Raw genomic sequence first — 23,167 nt, forward strand, 5'->3', positions numbered from 1 at the left:
TATTAGCTCCTTTATTCTGATACTGCAATTTAGATTTCAATTATAACACACCCCACCTAAATTCTCTCTCTGCACGTTACATCTGCCCCACCTGCAGCGCAGCACCTCTCAACATGGACACTTCACTATTCTCATTTGAAGTCCACGTGGATTGTAAAGTGAACAGGGTCTCTGAATGAAAGAAAAAAATGGTAAAAAACTCATGTAGACCGATTCATGATGTGTCAACCATTACCTTGTCATCATTTTTCCTTGTGTTGACATTTTGTTAATGTCGACCAATAGTGGTCAACCTTTTAACTGGTGACTTAGCACTCGGAACCATTACCTTGTCATCATTTTTCCTTGTGTTGACATTTTGTTAATGTCGACCAATAGTGGTCAACCTTTTAACTGGTGACGTAGCACTCGGAAGTCGGAACCAGTTAAGGCAGACACCACAGTGCCAGGTGCGGCATGGTACAGCTGAGTCTAGCGTTCAGAAATCATCATAACATTCCTTCACAAGAACTGTATTTTTGGTTTGTCGATGTGGTGATATACTTCCCGGCTCCAGGAACAGTGTGGCCGGAACGTCTATTCAGCGCGATTGTTTCCAGGGGGAGCTGTGCATCGTTACACACGTGTCAGCTACAGCGGAGGGCAGTAAGGAGCCAGGTGAGGTCTGATAGATGTCAGTGTGAGGGATGTGATCCGCGGTATATGGTGTCCTGCCTACTTATATAATGTCAGGGGTACGATGTGGCCACCAGGCTAGTCTCCTATACCCACTGTATGCCTGGTGGATACATACATAATACCCACATTTCCCATGTATCAGTATAGTCGCACTGTATAAGTTCGGTGCCCAGATAGCTACTGTATATGACAGGGTGCATACCTGTACAGTCAGACTGTACCAAGGCTGTTCTATTTCATTTATATCACATACAGGGTACATGTACAGCCTCACAGTGTACCAATCCAGTTATCTGACATTTATATTACACACATGGATTGAAAAAACATATGGTACAGGGGCGCTGGAACGTTTTTAGGTTGGGGGGGGGCAAGATATAATCTCATTTTGGCGCCCCCTAAATTGCTATATGTTACCCCCGGGCACTATACACACTGGCAGCGGCATATACACGTGGGCATTATACACAGGGCAGCGGCATATATGCGTGGGCATTATACACAAGGCAGCGGCATTTACGCATGGGCATTATACACAGGGCAGCGGCATATACACGTGGGCATTATACACCGGACAGCGGCATATACATGTGGCCAAAGACACCAGGACTGACATTAATCCAGGGGTTGTCATTTACTCGTAAAAAGTGGAAAAAGTGGCAGTGTCACCCCCAAACAGATTTATGTGATTATGTCTGATTATGATAATCAGACATAATTACATAAACCTGTTTGGGTGTGAATCCAGGGGTAAATAACAACCCCTGGATGTGTCAGTCACTGGGGAAGGGAGGGTGAGAGGAGCAGCATTTACCTTTAAGTTTTAGTTGTGGCAGCACAGCGTGATGGCTGCTGCTGCGGCTGTTGTAGGATGCTCCCGCGGCTCCCGCCCATGCACTGATCCACGCGACCAGTCTCCCTCCCTACGGCCCGCATCACGCCCGCCAATCACTGTGGACGCATCACATCCACAGCCACTGTGATTGGCGGGCGCTGGTTCTCAACATCTCCCCGCAGCAGTCATCCATGTGGGCGGACGGCTGCGAATAGGAATCGGATTCTTGCTGAGGCCCTAAAGCAGCTGTGCGGGCGGTTGCGATTAATCAGTAATATAGGCGGACGGGCAGGAGGCTGGATCAAGCTTAATCAGCCCACCGCCCGCCCGCCTATATTACTGATTAATCAGCCGCCCGCCCGCACAGCTGCTTTAGCGCCTCAGTAATTTTTGGGGTGGCAGCTGTCACAGCCCCCCCCGTTCCGGTGCCACTGGTGGTGTCATATGTGACAGTTACACACAGCAGAACGTGTATGAAGTCCCACACAGTCTCCCATAACAGCAATGGAACCCTAGCAGAACTCATAGGTCACTTGGGCAGATCACTAGTGATCAGGTTGACAAGTGTCTGCAAATGAAGCACATGGAAGTGGGCAGATGCCAGGGTCAGTATGTGGCATTACCCGGAGGACAGAACTCTCAGCTACTTGCAGATCATATGGTCATTAATAAAGACATGAGCTGAGACTCTGCACAATGTACCTATATACTGTATACAGCTGCATGCACCTACCAGCCTTGCAGGGATCCTTGTAGTCAGCCTCATCTGCAGGATCTTCCATTAAGTACTCAAAGCCAAAGTGATAATCCTGCTGCCCCAGAGCCGGGCGTATGGCCCCCAGCAAAGTCAGTAGTGCCCAGAGACTCCTCACATGGGACCAGCCGCTCATTGCTGGGGAGAGGAGGCAGCAGCGCTACTAATGACTGGTCTTTGCAGTGGGAGGGAAGCTGCTGCAGGTGGTGCACACTGTTCCGTGGTCGTTAAGGTGCCAGGGTCTGCCGGGTATAAATGTGGTGTAAGGGGAGGGGGCGCGGTCCCGGAGGCGGTGTTAGCTGGGGGTCTCGGTGGTGCTCTGGGAGTCGAGATGCCGGTCTCTGTGTGTCTCAGCCCACCGCCCGCCCGCCTATATTACTAATCAGCCGCCCGCAAGCACAGCTGCTTTAGCGCCTTTATTAATTTTGGGGGGGGCAAGCTGCCCCCTCGCCCCCCCCCCCCCCCCCCCGTTCCGGCGCCACTGGTACAGTATACTAACCTAAAATATGTAAACTTGTAATCGATCTAGTAAAAGTTAAGCGTGCCTTATGTTCTGTCCTTTTGCCCAAACATATATAGTCAGACTGTACCAAGGCTGGTATGTGTTTTTTTTCATACATACATGTATGTTCGCACACCAATGTTATTTGACATTTATATAATGTATAGTGTGGTACAGTACAGGTTTTTGCTATGTGTGCTGCAATCAGTCCAGTATTACTTGGTTGGGTATCATATGTGTGTCTAGTGTCTGTGTGTAACCGAAACACTGCCATCTGCTGGCAGCGAGTGAAACTACATCTTTCTCTTTCTCACATACAGAAACACAGCGGCAATCACACATACAGTCGGGGTAACGGCTATCGGAACATACTGACCTGGGATTTAATAAACCCCTATTGCGTTTGTTCTTGTACATTGACACTTTCTATATGATTGATTTTTTTTTCATGATATGCTAATATATTGCCTTATGTAAGGGGTACACAGACAGACACACGTAAATGTACTAAGATTGGAGTTCTATTGAAGATGCTCATAACAACTAATCGGATTCTACGTCTTATTTAGCACCTTCTAGAAAATGCTAGAATCTGGTTGCTAGTATAAACATCCTATATTTAATAGAACTCCCATCTTAGTAAATGTCTCCCACACTCTCTCATCTTCAGGGGACATTAAAAATGCACCTAAAGTGGCCACAATAAATTATTACTTGCTTAAAAAATGTAAACTTACGAATAGTAAAGAGGCTCATCTTTTGCTGTATTTACTGACATTGTGAAAGCTACTGTGGCTATAGCAGTTTGTAAGCCGTGAAGCATAGCTTGTGTGTGTGTGTGTGGGGGGGATGTCTGTGACATACAGGGGTGTGCTCATGAATCTGCACTGCTTGATTCTGCTGCTTCATGCATGTATCTCCAGCCTGGTCCAGGATCTCTCTTTCTTTCTCTCTCTGGTATTGTCTCAGATTTTTTGCCATCTCTCTATCTTTCCTTTACTGTCTGGGATGGTTTCTACCTTTCTCCCACTGTGACCATTGCATACCTCCTAAAGGTGCCCATACACGTTACAATTATTGTATACAATATTGTATACAATATCGCATCTCATCGCATATCGGTTTTGCGATGAGATCAGATGAGATGTGCAGCACATACTTTTTGTACTAGATCTCATCTGATCTCATCGCAAAACCGATATGCGATGAGATGCGATATTGTATACAATATTGTATACAACAATTGTAACGTGTATGGGCAGCTTTACACAACCCTCTCCAGGAGGGACACCATGCTCTGCTGCTGGATTTTCTTCTTAATGCATGATTACCTTCATCTGCGTTGAATAGGTTAATTGATAAGAAAGGTGCTTCAACACAGGTGATAGTAATCATACATCAAGAGGGAAGTGCAGGAGCAGAGCAATGTGTCCCTCCTGGAGAGGGTCATGTTGTGAGGTATGCCGTTCTGGTATTTATTCCATGTAGTTTGGGAACTACATGGTGAGGCAAATGGTGTATGACCATGTGGACTATTACAATGCCGCAAACTTTCTGATTTTGGTATGCGCAAAAGCCTCCATTCATCGTCCATCCACACACCCACTGTTTTGTTGCAAGAGCTGGGGTAGTTATTTTGTGAGGTTCTGCTGTTGATGTCCTGTTGTTCATCTATGTACCTGTACTGTTTTCCTGCACATGTGCATCAATAGTTTCACAAAGGTAACTTTTGCAACATTACTCCAAAAATGTACTCCAAAGTGACATACTGGTGTATATAGTTACATAGTAGATAAGGCTGAATAAAGACCAGGTTTTAATAGCTTTTCCCTTGATATATATATATATATATATATATATATATATATATATATATATATATATATATATATATATATATATATATATATATATATATATATATATATATATATATATATCGGTTATGATTCTTATTTGTACCCTTGGATGTTTTTAACCAATAAATGTTTGTCCAACCTTATTTTAAACATATTGATTGTGTCTGCCGACCCCACCTCACCAGGAAGAGTTCCACAGTTTGACTGTTCTGACCGTAAATACATTTTTCCTTCTAAGGGAACGAAATCTTCTTTCTTCTAATCTAAACTCGGGCCCACGAGTCCTAGACTCCATCCTTGCAGTAAAAAGGGTGTTTGACAGTTCCTTATATTGGCCCTTGATATATTTGTACATGTTGAGCATGTCCCCCCTTAAACGTCTCTTCACTAGATTAAACAGTCACAATTTGCTCAGTCTATCTTCGTATCTTAAATTCCCCATTCCCTTAATTAGCTTTGTTGCTCTTCTTTGTTTTTTTTTTTTTTCAGTTCTATGATATCCTTTTAATATTGTGGGGCCCAGAATTTTACTCAATGTTCAAGGTGAAGTCTAACCATTCACAGTGGTTAGACCTCGCCTTGTACAGTGGCATAATTACTTTTGAGTCCCTCGTTTCCATGCCCCTTTTTATACATGCTAGAATTCTGTTGGCCTTTTTTGTTGCTATGTGACATTGAGCAGTACACCCCAGTTTGTTATCTATTTGGACTCCTAGATCCTTTTCAGGTACTGAATTACCCAATTCATCCCCGCTTAGGTTATAACTAGCACATTGGTTATGTCTCCCAAGGTGCATAACCTTGCATTTATCCACACTGAACCTGATTTTCCACTTTTTTTCCCACTTACCTTGTTTGTTAAGATCGTTCTGAAGCGTTCAGACATCCTCAGTTGATTTAATAACTCTACTCAGTTTTGTGTCCTCAGCAAAGATGGATGCATTGCTGAGTAATCCCAGCCCAATATCGTTAATAAATATGTTAAATAAAATGGGCCCTGGTACCGAACCCTGTGGCACTCCACTTAGTACTGGTATCATATTTGAAACTGCACTGTTTTACAACCACTCTCTGTTCTCTATTACACAGACAGTTCCCTACCCTTCTACAGATTCTTATCCCTAATCCCAGGTCCTCCATTTTATTTATCAACCTCTTGTGTGGCACTGTATATGGCCATGCAGTGAAAAATGTACAGAGATTGGTAAGCTGCACAGCCATATAATACACATACTCTAAGTCCAAAGTTACACTATTTCATATCCGTGTCTTTGGAGCAGTGTAGAGTCTATGTCATGGGTCCTCAAACTGCGGCCCTCCAGATGTTGTGAAACTACAAATCCCAGCATGCATTGCCACAGTTTTGCTATAAGGGAGTGTTAAAACTGTGGCAAGGCATGCTGGGATTTGTAGTTTCACAACATCTGGAGGGCCGCAGTTTGAGGACCCATGTCAATATATGTCATATATACCTATATGTGGTGGTGCACATGTTACTTAAAGTTAAATATTGTACAATCCAAAAATCCAGATTCTATCTTTCGCAGGGTTGCCGACTTTTTAAATCTCCTCTCCGTGAGAAGCCCGGAAAGGAGACATTCAGCAGGAGTTCAGGGGGCGGGGCTTGAATGTGACGTCATTAAGTCCCACCCCCATGGTTGAAAATTACCCGATTTGCACATCTCCGTGGAGGGGGCGGGGCTAAAATTACACGAATATGACACTTTTATATAAGCATATAAGGTTATTTAAATAATGTGTGTGTGTGTGTGTGGGTGGGTGGGGGGTACCGCGATCAGGGGGTGGAGCTGTGGTCCCCAAGAAACCAGGAGGTCTGCCCACCTTTCCGGGGGGCCGGGAGGGGGACCCGATTTCCCGGAGGGTAGGCAACCCTCATCTATTGACACAAAATAAGCAGCTACCTGATTATCTCGGCATAAAGTAGTAATGCTTAACATACACTAGCACTTTCATTTATTCACAGTTAAATAATGAATAATGGTATTAAAAATTTGTTCTTATTACAGTAAAGAATCCTATTCTTCAGATAATTTAAACATGGACGAGGAACTAGAAAGAACCAAGCGATGGGAAGGTGGCTATGAAAGAACCTGGTAAGATAGTTTTGTTGTTTTCGGTCTGATGTTGTTCAGGTGTGTTATTTATTAGTCTGTGTCCAATATTTTTGTATTTTTGTCTTCTTCAGGGAGGTTCTCAAGGAAGATGAGTCGGGGTCTCTAAAGGCCACAATTGATGACATACTCTTCAAAGACAAAAGAAAAAGGTCATTTTCTGTTTGTTTAAATGCATTAATACAGACATGTTGTCAACAAATGCATTAATAAAGATGCATTAGCTAGAGATAAGATTGTCAGTGAGGCCAGTCCTGTTTGAGACACACCAACAAAAATGCCAGATTGGCTGATATTAAGGATGTAAATTCAGAGACAGATTTTAAGATGTCTGCCAAGTACTCGGGTTCAACATACAAATGACGCCACACACATCTGGCCTCCTTGAGGGTTAAACAGCCCTTCTTGTTGTGTCATGTTATGGACTAACTGCAGCGCTGAGCACCTTTGCATGTAACTTTTTCCATTAAAATAAGTCTTATTCACAAATGCTGCTAATATGATGCACAAGCAGCTTCTGCTGATTACACTGATATGCTGCATTCCTGTCTTAGTGAGTGTAGCAGTTACTTAGTGCATGGAGGAACTGCATGGGTTTTCAAAGATGGCGGGTGCTAGAAGGAACACTAATCTGTCACTTCTATACTTTTTGTGTACATTCTAGCACCCTACACATTTAAAAAACCTATGCAGTTAATCTTCTTGCCTGGAGTGTCTCGGTCTGCTGTGGAGTCTCTATCACATGGTTGCCTGCATCTGAATACAGACCAAACTATCCTAGAAGCACCAAAGCAGACAGCAACACCCCAGGAAAGAAAGAAGAACTGCGCGGGTTTCAAAATGCCCAGGGTACTAGAATGATCACTAACTTTATACTGGTCAACACTCATTTTATTGAAAATCATATTAAAGCAATGTTGGAGTAACTCTGTGGGGCTGTCCGAAAATGACATCGGTTTTGTTAAATTGGCTCTAATTTGTAATTGGTACCACATTGTAAAACATGTAAACTGACTGCTTCTAGATCGATCCCTGGATCATTTGCGGATTGAACGCCTAGACCAGGCATGTCCAATAGTTTTAGCATTCTCTAATAGCAAAACTGTGGCAAAGCATGCTGGGATGTGTAGTTTCAAAACATCTGGGGGGCCAACGTTGGACATGCCTGGCCTAGACTATTTGCATATTAGTTGCCAAGGGAATTGGCTTGGCCACTAAGGAAGCTATTTATTGTTGGGCTGTGTAATATAAGAGCTTCATTTGGAAGGCATAGAAGGAAGTCATAAAGATAATGTAACACACAAATGGATTAACTACTTAACCGCGGTGCACATTTTTAAAGCCGTGGTTACACTTAAAGCAGATTTACACAATTTTGTTAAAATAGTCCCTCTCAGGGGGTATTCAATCTCCCGACGCTATTTCCGAGGGGGGAAATGTTGGTGACGGCCTATTCAATGTTGTCTTTCCCAACAGTATTGAACAGGCATCTTGGCAAAACAAGTCCGACTTTAGAAGCAGTCTGGCTCGTTTTGCTGAGAACGGCCGTGGATTGTCGAGCTCCCGGCCGGATCTCGACGGCCACTCCCCCTTTTGGCACTCGACAGGCGGACATTGACTCCCGCCTGTCGATATGCAGTCGAGCGGACCGAGAACGGGACCAGGGATTGAATACCCCCTCAAAGTTTATTATAAATGAAGAACTCGTTATCTAGGAGATGCTAAATATTTAATAATACTAAAAGACATATTATTTATCATCCAATAAAGTATCAGTCTTGATGGGGGTCTCATAAATCTGTATTTTAAGCTGGTAATTTATTTTGAATAGATCATACATCCCATATAATAACATATTTTGTATAGTTTCATGACATGTACAATTCTAGTGTAATGAAGTCCAGGGAATGTGTCCAGAGGACGTGGTCAGAGCAATAAGTATTAGCAGTTTGAGGACTGTGTGTAATAATGAAATGGCCTGGAAACTATAAAAAAAAATTATTGACAGCCATGTGCCAGCAGTGCTCACCGTGTACCATTACAATATACACCAGACTGTATAATCAGCTTACCTGCATGTATTCAATTTTACAGAGTGTTTTCGCACCGTGGACAAGTTCGGCTGGGGATGGTAAGCATCAGCTGTCCTGAAATGTTCTCCGATTTAGGTTTTGTTGTTGTTTGGCTTGTGCATATAATGTGTAATTATGACTTATTAGATGCGCCACATGTATGTGATAATTGATGGATCCAGAACAATGGAGGAACATGATCTGAAACCCAACCGACTTACTAGCACGTTGAAGGTAAGTTGTGAGGTTCGTTCTGGTGTTCCTTTGATTAGAATATTACAGACATAACGAAGGGACAGAAAGTAAGTTGTGCTAGCTATAGTCAGTTGCATGCTATGTCCTAAAATACATTGTACATATAAACAAATGGAAAATACTTCATCTGGTCATGATATGTTTCTTTGCTATATTTGATTCAAAAAGTATCTTTATTTTCACCTTTAGCTGCTGGAGTACTTTGTCGATGAATATTTTGTTCAAAACCCTATAAGTCAGGTATGTGTTGCTCTTAATCTGAAGAATGCATGTGCAGTTAATGTATGTGCCTGTGTATTTCTTCTTTTTTTTTTTTTTTATTAAAGAAACAATTTTTTTTGCTTTTTTTAACATAATGAGTTGTATTCAATGCTTTCTATGGGCTGTGACAGTGACCAGTGCTGACTGCTCGCTGTCACAGCTCGCAGAGTCAGTGTTCAACTGACCCTTTGCACACGCCGTTTCCCCCTGGCTAGGATTTTGGAGCGAGGGGGGAAAAGGTGTATGTTGCCGCTAAAACAGTGAAGCTTGCGGATAAATGCAGCGGGCTCCCTGCATTAGCCGCGAGCCCCGCTGTTTGGGGGAATTGTCAGAATCCTCTGACAGCAAGGATTTCCCCGGTACGTTGAATAGGGTGAGTAGAGAAAACCCTTCAATGAATTGTAGAATATAGAATACATTGGCATTTCAAATGTATTCACAATATCCCAAAAGCAGATAAAAAGTAATCATAAAAAAATACAAAGATTGTATATCTACATCTTTATACATAAAACACAGTATTTGCATCTGCTACATATCCAGAAAAAGAAGTGAGAGAGTATTACTAAAGCATAACACATAAAGTAAACAGATAGGAGGATTTGGGGAAACACACCAGACAAAAAAAATCTATCCAAGATCCAGATCAGAACATATCCCATAGCGTGCCTCATTACCTGGGAGGGTCATTTCAGTACTGAGATATCAGATAATCCATCATGCAGGAAGAGTATATAGTGTATTATCTAGTTTTATTGTTAATTAAAAGCAGAACATTAATGCACACCAATCTACAATGGTCATGTAAAGTATTAATTTCTCTATGGGAGGGACGTATCAATGTTAAAAATGTTTTAAAACATATAAAATACTGCAGTAACACTGCCGTTGTCCCATAATACATATCAGGGCTATGCACTGCCCGACAATTTCTCCCTCTGTGGGTGTCCACGGCACCCATAGAGGGAGAATAAAATAGTGTACCGGGCCTGCTGCATGGCGAGCGCAGCGAGCCCGCAAGGGGAGGGGGGCAATCCACAGGATTTGGGCGGTCGGGATTCCGTGGTCGGTATTTCGACCACTGTGATTCCGACCGCCGGGATTTAGTACTGAATCCGCGCTGCTAGCCTGCGGCCCAGCAGTCCCCTTGATTTGTATGGCCGTATACAGCAAGGGAAAGGTTCTGAAGCTTCTGCATGATTGGCAATACCATCGGAATGTTTCTGTGGAAATCCCTGGAGGAGGGTCAGGGGTATACATCTCCGCCCCTCTGACAAATGCGCAGACCAGTGACCGCACATGCACAGTAGGACTCCATGGTCATGAGCCTAGAATTTTTCACATTGCAATAGACAGCTGTTAGCGGAAGAGTTGTCCCTGCAAGTAAGTACTTCTTACCGGCAATCAAAAATGCCAGTACAAAGGCTCAAACGTGGTATGTATTGAGCTTTCATTCGACGGCCACTAGATGTGGGTGCGCACAGTCATCAACTTGACATTACTTATGTTGTTTTGTCATTTGGACAGGCTTCTATCAATCCATCTATCATCAGATTTATTTTCGCTTGACATTTTTCACTTGGTTTTAGATCGGACTCATTGTAACCAGAAATAAACGGGCTGAAAAGTTGACAGAACTTGCTGGTATGGATTTTTTTTTTTTTGCTTGAATACATTAGTCAGCTGTGTACACACGGAGCAATATGATCACTGGCAATATATTGCTCAGCAATTATATTGCTCAGTGTTTTCCGTTTTTATCAGCAGCAAGAGATAGTCGCTGATGAAAATGACACTGCCGGAAGAAGAGGCAGGGGAAGTCGCTGGTCGGAGGAGTATGCTCCTCTGACCAGTGACCATTAGGGGGCTGAAAACGGGAGTGCACACCCGGCGATTTATCGTTATGGTCGCTCAGTGCATTCCTGAACCGTAACGCTGTATGGCTGCCAGTCAGTCTCTGCCTGCTGAGTTATGGAAGCACATCCCTCTGATGCTGCAAAAAAGTGAATGAGAGCATCAATTATAAGTTCTATTCACTCCTCAGATTTTTTTTTATACTTCTATTTCAACATCATGTGCCAATTAACTCTCATCATACTTAAGTCTATTACCCTTATTCAGATCTGATTGCAGTACAAATTTGTTTTCATTGCTTGTCAAAATGGCCCAAACCATGTGCACTGCAGGTGGGGCAGATGTAACATGTATAGCAGGCATTCCCAACCACGGTCCTCAAGGCACACCAACAGTGCAGGTTTTAGTGATATCCAGGCTTGAGCACATGTGACTTAATTAGTACCTGAGTGATTCTGATTAAACCATCTGTGCTGAAGCCTGGATATCACTAAAACCTGCACTGTTGGTGTGCCTTGAGGACCGTGGTTGGGAATGCCTGATGTATAGAGAGAGTTAGATTTGTGTGAGTTATTTTGTTTCTGTGCAGGGTAAATACTGGCTGCATAATTCTTACATTATAATTTAGATTTCAGTTGTCAACATACCCCACCCAAATTTAACTTTCTCTGCACATGTTACATCTGCCCCACCCGCAGTGCACATGGTTTTGCCCATTTTGAGAAAAAATTGTACTGCGATCAGATCTGAATAAGGGCCTATATCTCAAGTGTTTTAGCTGAAGTGTTTTTCACATTTAGATTGCAGTTGTCACGGGAGTAGCGGGAAGTTATAGTTTACTTGTTATTTTTGTCTTGGCTCACTCATTTCCTATACAAAGTTTTTTTTTTTTTTTTTTCAATAGAGTAATTTTATTTTCTTCTTCTTACTTCATGGCAGCCACACAATGGGTTCATCCCTCTCTCCCCTCGCAATTAGACAGGTAGTTTTTCCCTAGGACACGCCCCTTCTTCCACCAGTACATAGCCAACACCTTCCCCCCTTGTCTCCAGTCTTTTTCCTGTCTCCTAGACAGATAGACAGGGTAGTATAGGTTTTTTTTTTTTTTTTTTTTTTTTTTTCTTACCTACTGGTAGGCGTTACGCTGCCAGTCCTGGGCAGCGTTGGGGTGGCGGTGCCTTTCCCATTTAGAGGTCTGGCCGGCGGCATGTACCTCGCGTGCTGGCGCTGTCAGGAGCCCGGCTGTGAGAGGCAGAAAGTACCGGCGGTTTTCAAACTGGCCGCTGGGTCTCAAGCATATGTCTGAGCGGCGTGTGCTGGGCTTCTAGCGTACGGGTCATCAGGCGTGTAGTCGCGCTGCTCTGACCTAGGCACGCTGTCTCCGCTCGGCGCTGTGACGCGAGCGTGCGGTTCACGGGGCAGGAAGTCAGGTGAGCGTGCGTTCCAAGCGTCGGGATGACGCGCACGCTGCCTGACGCTCCCGGAAGGCGGAAATAGCCTTCTTAATGCGCCTGGCCGGTGTTACAGGCGTTCCTCGTGCTAGTTTGTGCGTGCAAAGCCCTGTGGTACCGGAGACATGGAGGAAGAAGCCTCTCAGAAACTATCTGCATTGCTGCCCAGGTAAGTCCTCTCAGAGGACTTGGTTGTTTTTTACGAGTATACTCAGAGTAGTTAGTGATTACTGTTATTAATCTTCTAGTGTGCCCGTGGGGACTAAGAAGAAAGTGGCCAAGAAGAAACATGTTAGCAAGACATGTATTGGTTGTGATAAGATTTTCACTGGAGAGAATTCATTGTGCCGCAGCTGTGACAAAGGAGCGGATACCAGTATTGGGACTGTTTCCCAAATTAGTGAGCTTATGGCCTGGATGAAAGATAACTTTGTCTCCAAAAAAGAATATCAGGGGAAAAGGTCTAGGTCGCAGACAAGTTTGGATGTGGAATGTGATATGCCGGAGGCCGCAGATCCAGAGGATGATGATGAGGAGGATGATGAGATAGAGGCTGGTGAACTAGTTGAGGAAGAACGGTCCTTTAATCTGGAGTTGGTGGAGGTGGTTCTGAAAGAACTGTATAAAACACTGAACTATAAACAACCAGTGAGAACCGAGTATGACGCTCTGTTTGAGGACAGGTCAAGAAAGGGGTTATGTTTTCCCGTGCACAAGGTGGTTAAGGAGATCCTGATTAAGGAGTGGTCCAATGGGGACAAACGGATTGGGCCTGTGAAAAGGACAGAGAAGATGTATCCCATAGAGGATGCAGAGTTTCTAAAGTGGTGCAGTATTCCCAAAATTGATGCGGCGGTGTCCGAAGTCACCACCAAAACCACTATCCCCCTGGAGGACGGCGCATCTCTTAAAGACGCTATGGAGAAGCGTATGGAGAGCGCTTTGAAAAGACTGCACATCTCTAGCGCCACCTCTATAAAATCAGGGGTAGCTATTGCCTCTTTAGCCAGAGCCCTTAGAATATGGTGCGCTTCTTTACAAGAAGATCTGCAGGATAGGGTGGCTAGAGAACAGATGGTCAGCAGTTTGGCCCAAATTCAACTCACTGTTGACTATATATGTGAGGCATCCCTAGACGTGCTGGATTACTCAGCGAAGGCGTTGACCTCTGGAGTAGTGGCAAGGAGAGCCCTGTGGCTCAAGTCCTGGGCAGCAGACGCCCACTCCAAAAATAAGCTGGCAACCTTACCGTTTGAGGGGGAATTCCTTTTCGGCAGTAAACTCGACCAGATGATACAGAGGATGTCGGGTGGGAAGTCAGTTAGACTCCCCCAAGATAAGAGGGGAAGAGGTTTCAATTATTTCCCCAGGCAAAGTTTCAGGCAAGCCAGGGCCTATAGGCCTGGGAGGCCTTTTCGGGAGAGGTATACCTCGGGTATCTCCAGAGCCTTCTTTCGACAGACAGTCAAAAGGGGCGATAAAAAACAGTGACGTGTTGTGTCCCGTGGACAATTTCCAGGTGGCCGGAAGATTGCTGCAGTTTGCCCACATGTGGGAACAAACGGTACAAGACACCTGGGTTTTAGAGGTGGTGTCCACGGGGTATCGCCTAGAATTTCTTTCAAGACCCAGAAGGGAAAAATTTTTAGTTTAAAAAAATCCAGTTTTGAGGGCAGAGCAGGAGGCACTGGCCCTAAGTATAAAGGATCTGGAGGATTCAGGGGCAGTGGAGACAGTTCCAGAGACAGAGAAGGGCCTAGGGTTCTACTCCCGTCTGTTCGTGGTAACAAAAAGTTCTGGAGGGTTCAGAACAATCTTGGACCTAAGAGATCTGAACGCCAGAATCTGGAAACGCAAGTTTCACATGGAAACAGCCAAGACTATCCTTATGGGTCTGAGAAGGGGAGACTACATGGTCTCAATAGACCTAAAAGACGCTTTTTTCCATGTCCCTATCTATATACCAGACAGAAAATTTCTCAGGTTCTGCGTCAGAGGGAAACATCTTCAGTTTACCTGCCTTCCCTTTGGTCTCACATCCTCACCGAGGGTATTTACAAAAGTACTCATAGTCATGATAGAGTGTCTGTGGAAGAAGAACATAGCAATATGGGCTTATTTGGACGATTTACTTATCTCAGCAAAATCAGAAGCAGAAGCCGTCCGAAATGCGGAGATAGTAGTCCAGTTCCTACAAGAGCATGGGTGGCTGATCAATTGGAACAAGAGCCATCTGTGTCCTACACAGACCATCCAATACCTAGGCGTCATCATAGACACAGTACGGTTCGAGGTCACCCTGTCCGGTCAGAGATGCGAGAAGATTCAAGAGCTAGTGGAGGTGATCCAGGAGAATCGAAAGGTTCCGCTGAGACTAGCAATAAGTCTCTTAGGGATGATGTCGTCCACAGTGGAGGTGGTACCATGGGCCAGGTGGCATATGAGGACGTTGCAGTGGCATCTCCTACCCTATACCAGAAACCAAGTTTCGCTGGAACGCTACATCACGTTCCCTCAAGCAGTGGTGTTATCACTTCAGTGGTGGCGAAGCAGGTACATGGTGTTAAGAAGAATGTCTCTTTCAAGCCCACAGTATGTAGTGCTGACAACAGACGCAAGCGTCACAGGGTGGGGAGCGCATTGCTCAGGCAGAACTACCCAGGGTATCTGGTCCGTCCAAGAATCGGATCTATCATCCAATCACAGGGAGCTTCGAGCAGTCTTCATGGCCATGAAATTCTTCTCAAACGAAATAGAAAATTCCCATCTAAGAGTCTTCTCAGACAACATAGCGACAGTAGCTTATATCAACAAGCAAGGGGGGACAAAAAGTCCCTCACTGCTAGAAGAGATCCGGCTGATCATGGGCTGGGCAGAAAAACATCTCCGATCCATTTCGGCATTACACGTACCAGGGGAAGACAATCAGCTGGCAGACTTCCTAAGCAGGACTCAAATTCTGCCAGGAGAGTGGGAGTTGAAGGACTCAGTCTTCAGACAAATCGTCCGCAGATTCGGCCAGCCACAGATAGATCTGATGGCGACTCCGAAGAATACGAAAGTTCAGCGATTCTTCTCCAGGCACCCGGCACGATGGTCAGAAGGCGTGGATGCACTGTCCCAGAGATGGCGGTTCTCCCTGGTATACATCTTCCCTCCCTTCCCACTCATACACAAGGTACTGTGGAAGATCAGGTCGGAGAGAGTTCGGGCGATAGTCATCCTTCCATATTGGCCCAGAAGGGCCTGGTTCCCGATGGCAGAGGGCATGGCGGTGGCAGAGCCATGGTTTCTTCCAGTATCACAGGATCTTCTGAGGCAGGGCCCAGTAATGTGCCAAGACCCGCAGAAACTTCATTTAGCGGCATGGAGTTTGAAAGGAAGCAACTGACAGATAAAGGCCTGTCAGCGGTCGTGGTAGACATGCTGCTCCAAGCAAGGAAGAAAGTTTCCTCCGGTATATATTATAGAATCTGGAGAGTCTTCGCGAGATGGTCTGAGCATAAATTCCCCTTTCCCAAAGCTAGACTGGCGCATGTTCTACAGTTCCTCTGTGAAGGGTTCAATAAGGGCCTATCCATAGCAACTCTGAAGGTACAAGTTTCAGCCCTTAGTGTCCTACTGGATAAGAAATTAGCAGACCAAGGATTGATAAAAAGATTTTTTCAAGCAGCCAAGAGAATCCGTCCAAGAGTAAGACCAGTGATTCCTCAGTGGGACCTTAATCTAGTGCTAAACGGTCTCATGGCGAACCCATTTGAACCATGTGAGAGATCGGGGCTAAAATTTCTTACGTGGAAGGTAGCGTTCATGGTCGCTATTACGTCAGCAAGACGTGTAGGGGAGTTACATGCGTTACTATGTTGTGAACCCTACCTTAAGTTATTTCCGGACAAAGTAGTCCTAAGAACCAAACCTTCATTTTTTCCGAAGGTAGTTTCATCTTTTCATATGAGTCAAGATATTATTTTGCCATGTTTTTTTCCGAATCCAACCACTAGAAGAGAAAAAGATCTTCATACGCTGGATATGGTGAGAATAATCAAAGTTTATTTGGATCGTACAGCAAGCTTCAGGAAAACGAGATCATTGTTTGTGATTCCGCAAGGAGCAAAGAAAGGATTTGCGCCTTCAAAACAAACGATTTCTAGGTGGCTCAAAGAAGTTATTTGTTTCACCTACAAGAAAGTTGGCCGACAAGTTCCAGAAGGCATAAGGGCACACTCGGCTAGGGCGATGGCAACTTCCTGGGCGAGAGAGGCTAACGTCTCGGTCAAAGACATATGCCAAGCTGCGACGTGGTCGTCCATACATACCTTTGCAAAGCATTATGCATTGGATGTAACTGAAGAGTCTTTCGGAAGCAGAGTTCTACAGCAGGCCTTGATTTAAGGTATTGTAGCCCACCCTACTGCTTTGGTATATCCCATTGTGTGGCTGCCATGAAGTAAGAAGAAGAAAGTTACGGATTATGCTTACGATAATTCCTTTTCTTCGGAGTACTTCATGGCAGCCTATATTATTACCCCCCCCGTGTTTGTGTTTTTCCCTAGGATCGGTGGCGGAGACGAGTCAAAAGACTGGAGACAAGGGGGGAAGGTGTTGGCTATGTACTGGTGGAAGAAGGGGCGTGTCCTAGGGAAAAACTACCTGTCTAATTGCGAGGGGAGAGAGGGATGAACCCATTGTGTGGCTGCCATGAAGTACTCCGAAGTAAAGGAATTATCGTAAGCATAATCCGTAACTATTTTAAAGAAAGGCATTTACATTTCAAAAAGGAATAATAAACAAAGACATCAAGAATAGTTATCTTATGGATAATTCAATGTTATCATAACAATGAACAATATTACTGTAAAAAAAAAAAAAATATATATATATATATATATATATATATATATATATATATATATATATATATATATATATATATATATAAATACACCCAACACAAAAAAAAAAAAAAAAAAAATATATAATAATAATAATAATAATAATGTATTAAATACATAAATAAATATAATATATACTGTCCCATCCAACCCTGTTCCTTAAAATGAGAAATATCATCAAGAAAGAATATTTTCCTAGTGAAGTCATATAGTTTTGTAACGACTATTTGGCATCAGTGGCTGCAAATTTAAATAGACAGTTGGACATTAGAGCCATTCAGAATGTATCGGCATAAATTGAGTTAATCCATCGATGCCATACTTTATCATATTTAGACAATTTGCCCCTTAACATATATATATATTTTTCATGCTGTAAAGTAGAATTGACCAACATCTTCCATTCTTTAAATAATGGACCTGACTGTGCCATCCAAGCGCGAGCTATACAAACCTTTGCTAGGGCAGTCAGGTTAATGACATACATAGTATCATCCCTATAAAGTAATTCAGCATCCCCTGCACCTAACAAACATACCCTGGGGGTAAGATACTCCGACGGGATTCCTGTGACTATCAAAGCAGTCTTAATTTGTTTCCAAAATTTCTGAACTACAGGGCATACCCATATAAGGTGCCAAAAGCCACAATCTGCCCCTCTACATTTCGGACATTCAGCTGAATCTCTACCACCAAATTTGACCAAGCACTTTGGAGTCAAATATGTTTTATATAATATAAATAATTGAATCTGTTGAGTCCTAATTGAAGAAGTGGCAAGGGATGGAAATTCCCTAGCAGCATCCCATTCCATATCATTAAGGATACCCAGATCTGTCTCCCATCTTTGACGTTGAACCTGCATGGTATCTGTATGATATTCAGATATTAGGAAGGAATAGGCCACAGAAATACTCCTTTTCTCTCTCAAATTTAAAAGAAACTTTTTCAAAGGCGATGTAGCAATATTAGGGGGAGAATCTTCAAATTGAGCTTGTAGGGCATTTCTCAGTTGTAGATAATGACAAAAAGTGTACTTGATAAATTAAATTCCGCCTGTAGTTGTTGAAATGTTTTCAAAATACCAGAATTATATAATTGACCTAATGTCTCAATTCCACAAGGAGTCCAGACCTTGACTCCAGAAATTTTCCTTAATTTTGGTAACCGACGGGAGTGCCAGAGAGGAGTGTCAGGGTCATAATCATAATATTTAAACAAGACTTGAATGTCTCGCCAAATTTTAAGGGCCTGTGTAAGAATAGGGGATCCTCTAATAGAGGTTTCACTACTCAAGAGTAATTGAAGCGGGGTTCTACCAGAAGCAGTATGCTGTATAAATGCCAAAGATAAAGGATCAGGTGATTCATCCTGTAACCATTGTCGAATATGTGTCATTTGCGAAGCGAAGTAATAAAATTTAAAGTGTGGTAAAGCTAGCCCCCCCTCTACTTTTGTTCTAGTTAGATTATCAAGCCTAATTCTTGGACGTTTGTTTGCCCAAATTAAAGAGGAGATCAAGCCATTCAGTTTACGGAAAAAACTAGTAGGAATATACATTGGAGAATGCTGGACCACATATAAAATTTTTGGTTGTACAACCATTTTAATTAGATTCACTCTACCTGTTACTGTTAGAGGCAGTTTACCCCAAGTTTTTGTTTTGTCTTGAAGATATGAAAGAATCGGTAGAAAATTCAATGAAAGATAATCTTTGTAATTATTTGTTATATTAATTCCTAAATATTTAAACCGATCAGTCCAGCATAATGGTAATGAAATTTTTGGCTCAGCTGGAGGACTACCTCTCAAAGGCATAATGAAGGATTTATTCCAATTAATTTCTAGTCCCGAAAATCTACCATAACTTTCCATAACCTTCAAAACCATGGGCATAGCGGATTCATAATCCTGTAAGAAGAGTAAGAGATCATCTGCATATAATGCAATTGTATCCATCCTTTTACCAATCCGCAACCCCACAATATCAATATCCTATACAAAGTTTTAGAAAGAGCATTGAGATTGTCACTTCAGAACTTCTTCTTTTCCCCACTAGGTAACCCCAGGCAGCACATAGCCGCTTTGAAGAAAGCTGTAGACATGACCTGCAATGGCGAGCCCTCTCTCTACAACTCCCTTAACCTGGCACTGCAGACACTGAAGTCAGTAACACCTTACCTTACCCTCAACCTCGTTCTTTAGAATATATAATAGGCCTATTTATGTGCACCTGGACAAACAATGTTTCAATGCAAGGGGTGCAGATACATTGTTTTTTTTGTTGTTGCATGCTTGCTTAATACTAGCGTATTCACAGGTAGCTCACCCATACTGAGTAGCAATTTAAACTGGGCATAAATTGACTGTTCGGCTGGATTGAGATTGTGACAACCTGAATCCATTATATAGCAAGGCCTTATAATGTACACAGAACATCTGCTTTTCTTTACAGAGGAGGAAACCATTCCTCACTCTTCCCCTGTGAATAATGGTAAATATCAGGGAAGGGTATACAGTACATCCGCCAGAAGCAGCTGACCAGTGATTGGGCCAGTTGTGCATGTTGGCAGATTTCTCATGCTCGATCTGCCAATAGTTGCATACTGCAGCAGTTCTCAAACTGTGTGCCGTGACACCCTGGGGTGCCGCAAAACACTTTCAGGGGTGTTTTGGGTTGGTGGTCCAAGACAAATTCAGATTATTTATGTCAATATAATCTACAAAATCTGTGCTATTGGCTTTCATTCATATTATGTGTGAACATACACAAGACAAACTTATCCTTCACCAATAATTAAACCTAAGGGCAGGATTGCCTACCCTCACGGAAGGGTGGCAATCCTCCCGCATGTCCCCCTCAGCTCCCGCGATGTGTCCGGCATTGCACAGCGGGGGGCGGGGCTAAAATGACGCAACACTATAGGCACGCCCCCCAACAGGGCAGCATCTGTGTGGCCACGCCCCGAACTGCCTCTTTTCACTCCCAGATGTGGCCCCGCCCCCTGCCTACCAGAGCTGGCTGCCCTCTCCCGGAGAGGGCAGCTGAAAAGTCGGCAAGTATGCCTAAGGGTGACATATAAATACAATTTACTTCATTAAATATTTATTTCTAAATTTATGATGAACTTTTGGCCGAGGAAAAAGAAAAATTCTGATACTCTAAGGCAGGCATTCCCAACCACGGTCCTCAAGGCACACCAACAGTGCATGTTTTAGTGATATCCAGGCTTCAGCACAGATGGTTTAATCAGAATCCCTCAGGTACTAATTAAGTCACCTGTGCTCAAGCCTTGATATCTACAAAACCTGCACTGTTGGTGTGCCTTGAGGACCATGGCTGGGAATGCCTGCTCTAAGGTGCCTTGATTCTATAACGTTTGGGAACGGATGTGGTACAGGGGTCCGACAGTCGGGATCCCGACAGTCATTAGTCGGGCTCCCGATGTAGGGTAAATGCTTGTCGAGATCCAGACTGTCGGGACCCCGTCCGGCACCCTTTGGGAACCACTGGCATCATTTATGTCCAGCCTGACTTGCCCCTCCCAAACACTCTGCACATGAATTGTGCCAAGATGCAGTACTTGCTATTCCATGCTGAACTCCCACCTCAGAACCTGGTTAACTTATTGGGGAAAAATTCATGGTAGCAATGGCCTCTGAGGGGTAAATTTACTAAGCTGGGAGTTCTTTTGAAAATGGGAAATTGCCCATAGCAACCAATCAGATTCTACTTATTTAGCACCTTCTAGAAAATAATAAATAGACTCTGGTTGCTATGGGCAACATCTCATCTTCAATAGAACTCCCATCTTAGTAAATATACCTGTTAGACTTTTAGTGCATAGACCAGCATATTTGAACTCCTGGCATTTTTAGTATCTTCAGAATTGCAGGGAATTTTCTATACAGTAGTTGTATTCTTGTATTAAAATGATTCCCAGGCTTCAGTATTGCATTTGTACTGATTATATCCGGTACTTGTGGAGTATCACGGCTCCCACGACCTGCATCGTATGCAGATCGTATGCTAAAAATCGCATCGCATGTGGCATACGATGGTATACGATGCGATGCGATGTTTTACCGATTTTTGACCATTTTTGCTCAAAAAATCGTATGCCATCGCATAACATCGTATGCCATATGTAGTGGCATACGATGTCATACGATGCGATACGATGTTTTACCGATTTTTGAGCCAAAATGGTCAATAATCGGTAAAACATCGAATGACATCGTATGCCATATGTAGTGGCATACGATGTCATACGATGCGATACGATGTTTTACCGATTTTTGAGCCAAAATGGTCAATAATCGGTAAAACATCGAATGACATCGTATGCCATATGTAGTGGCATACGATGTCATACGATGCGATACGATGTTTTACCGATTTTTGAGCATTTTAGCTCAAAAATCGTATGCGATCGCATCGCATGCCATACGATGGCATGCGATGCGATGGCACCCGATTTTGGACTGAAATGCATCAGAATGCATTGAAATGTGTATTAAAGTAGTGAAATGCCCCCAAATGCCATTTTTCATAGTGCACCACCCCCACTATCAACGTCAACCCGAAGCGTGGCGAGCGCAGCGAGCCCGCGAGGGGCGGCGGTACGCGTCCTACGACCTTTTCATACCCCCACTATCCACGTCGGCGTGGAGTTAAGAATAGAATAGTGTGGCGAGCGCAGCGAGCCACCGAGCCCGAAGCGTGGCGAGCGCACGCGGATACCTTCACAGCTATACGCGTCTCCTTGCGGGCTTTACAGGTATCCGCGTCCCCTCGCGGGGCTCGCTGCGCTCGCCACGCTATTCTATTCTCAACTCCACGCCGACGTGGATAGTGGGGGTATGAAAAGGTCGTAGGACGCGTACCGCCGCCCCTCGCGGGCTCGCTGCGCTCGCCACGCTTCGGGTTGACGTTGATAGTGGGGGTGGAATGGCATTTGGGGGCATTTCACTACTTTAATACACATTTCAATGCATTCTGATGCATTTCAGTGCAAAATCGGGTGCCATCGCATCGGATGCCATCGTATACGATTTTTGAGCTAAAATGCTCAAAAATCGGTAAAACATCGTATCGCATCGATGGCATGCGATGTTTACCGATTTTTGACCATTTTTGCTCAAAAATCGGTAAAACATCGTATCGCATCGTATGTTATCGTATGCCACTACATATGGCATACGATGTTATACCGATTTTTGACCATTTTTGCTCAAAAATCGGTAAAACATCGTATCGCATCGATGGCATACGATGCCGTGCGATGTTTTACCGATTTTTCACCATTTTTGCTCAAAAATCGGTAAAACATCGTATCGCATCGTATGACATCGTATGCCACTACATATGGCATACGATGTTATGCGATGTTTTACCGATTTTTGACCATTTTTGCTCAAAAATCGGTAAAACATCGTATGACATCGTATGCCACTACATATGGCATACGATGCCATGCGATGGCATACGATTTTTGAGCAAAAATGCTCAAAAATCGGTAAAACATCGCATCGCATCGTATGCCATCGTATGCCACTACATATGGCATACGATGCCATACGATGGGAGCCGTGATACTCCACAAGTACCTTATATCCTGA

The 23,167-nt window shown here is 43.7% G+C and overlaps 1 protein-coding gene across 2 annotated transcripts in view; it reads left to right on the forward strand.

Moving 5' to 3' along the window:
• Positions 1–466: 466 nt before the first annotated feature.
• LOC146018457 (general transcription factor IIH subunit 2) overlaps positions 467–23,167 on the forward strand; it is a 47,363-nt gene continuing 24,662 nt past the window's right edge. For both annotated transcript variants that reach the window (XM_083151876.1, XM_083151875.1), the window contains exons 1-8: positions 467–657; positions 6,656–6,742; positions 6,835–6,912; positions 8,855–8,891; positions 8,980–9,066; positions 9,277–9,327; positions 10,938–10,992; positions 19,605–19,710. In XM_083151876.1, coding sequence (XP_083008002.1) covers positions 6,687–6,742; positions 6,835–6,912; positions 8,855–8,891; positions 8,980–9,066; positions 9,277–9,327; positions 10,938–10,992; positions 19,605–19,710 — 470 coding nt within the window. In that variant the 5' untranslated portion in view covers positions 467–657; positions 6,656–6,686. The remainder of the gene's footprint in view (positions 658–6,655; positions 6,743–6,834; positions 6,913–8,854; positions 8,892–8,979; positions 9,067–9,276; positions 9,328–10,937; positions 10,993–19,604; positions 19,711–23,167) is intronic.

The sequence above is a fragment of the Crinia signifera genome, chromosome 1 (assembly GCF_055691185.1).
Source record: "Crinia signifera chromosome 1, ASM5569118v1, whole genome shotgun sequence".
NCBI classification, from domain to species: domain Eukaryota; kingdom Metazoa; phylum Chordata; class Amphibia; order Anura; family Myobatrachidae; genus Crinia; species Crinia signifera.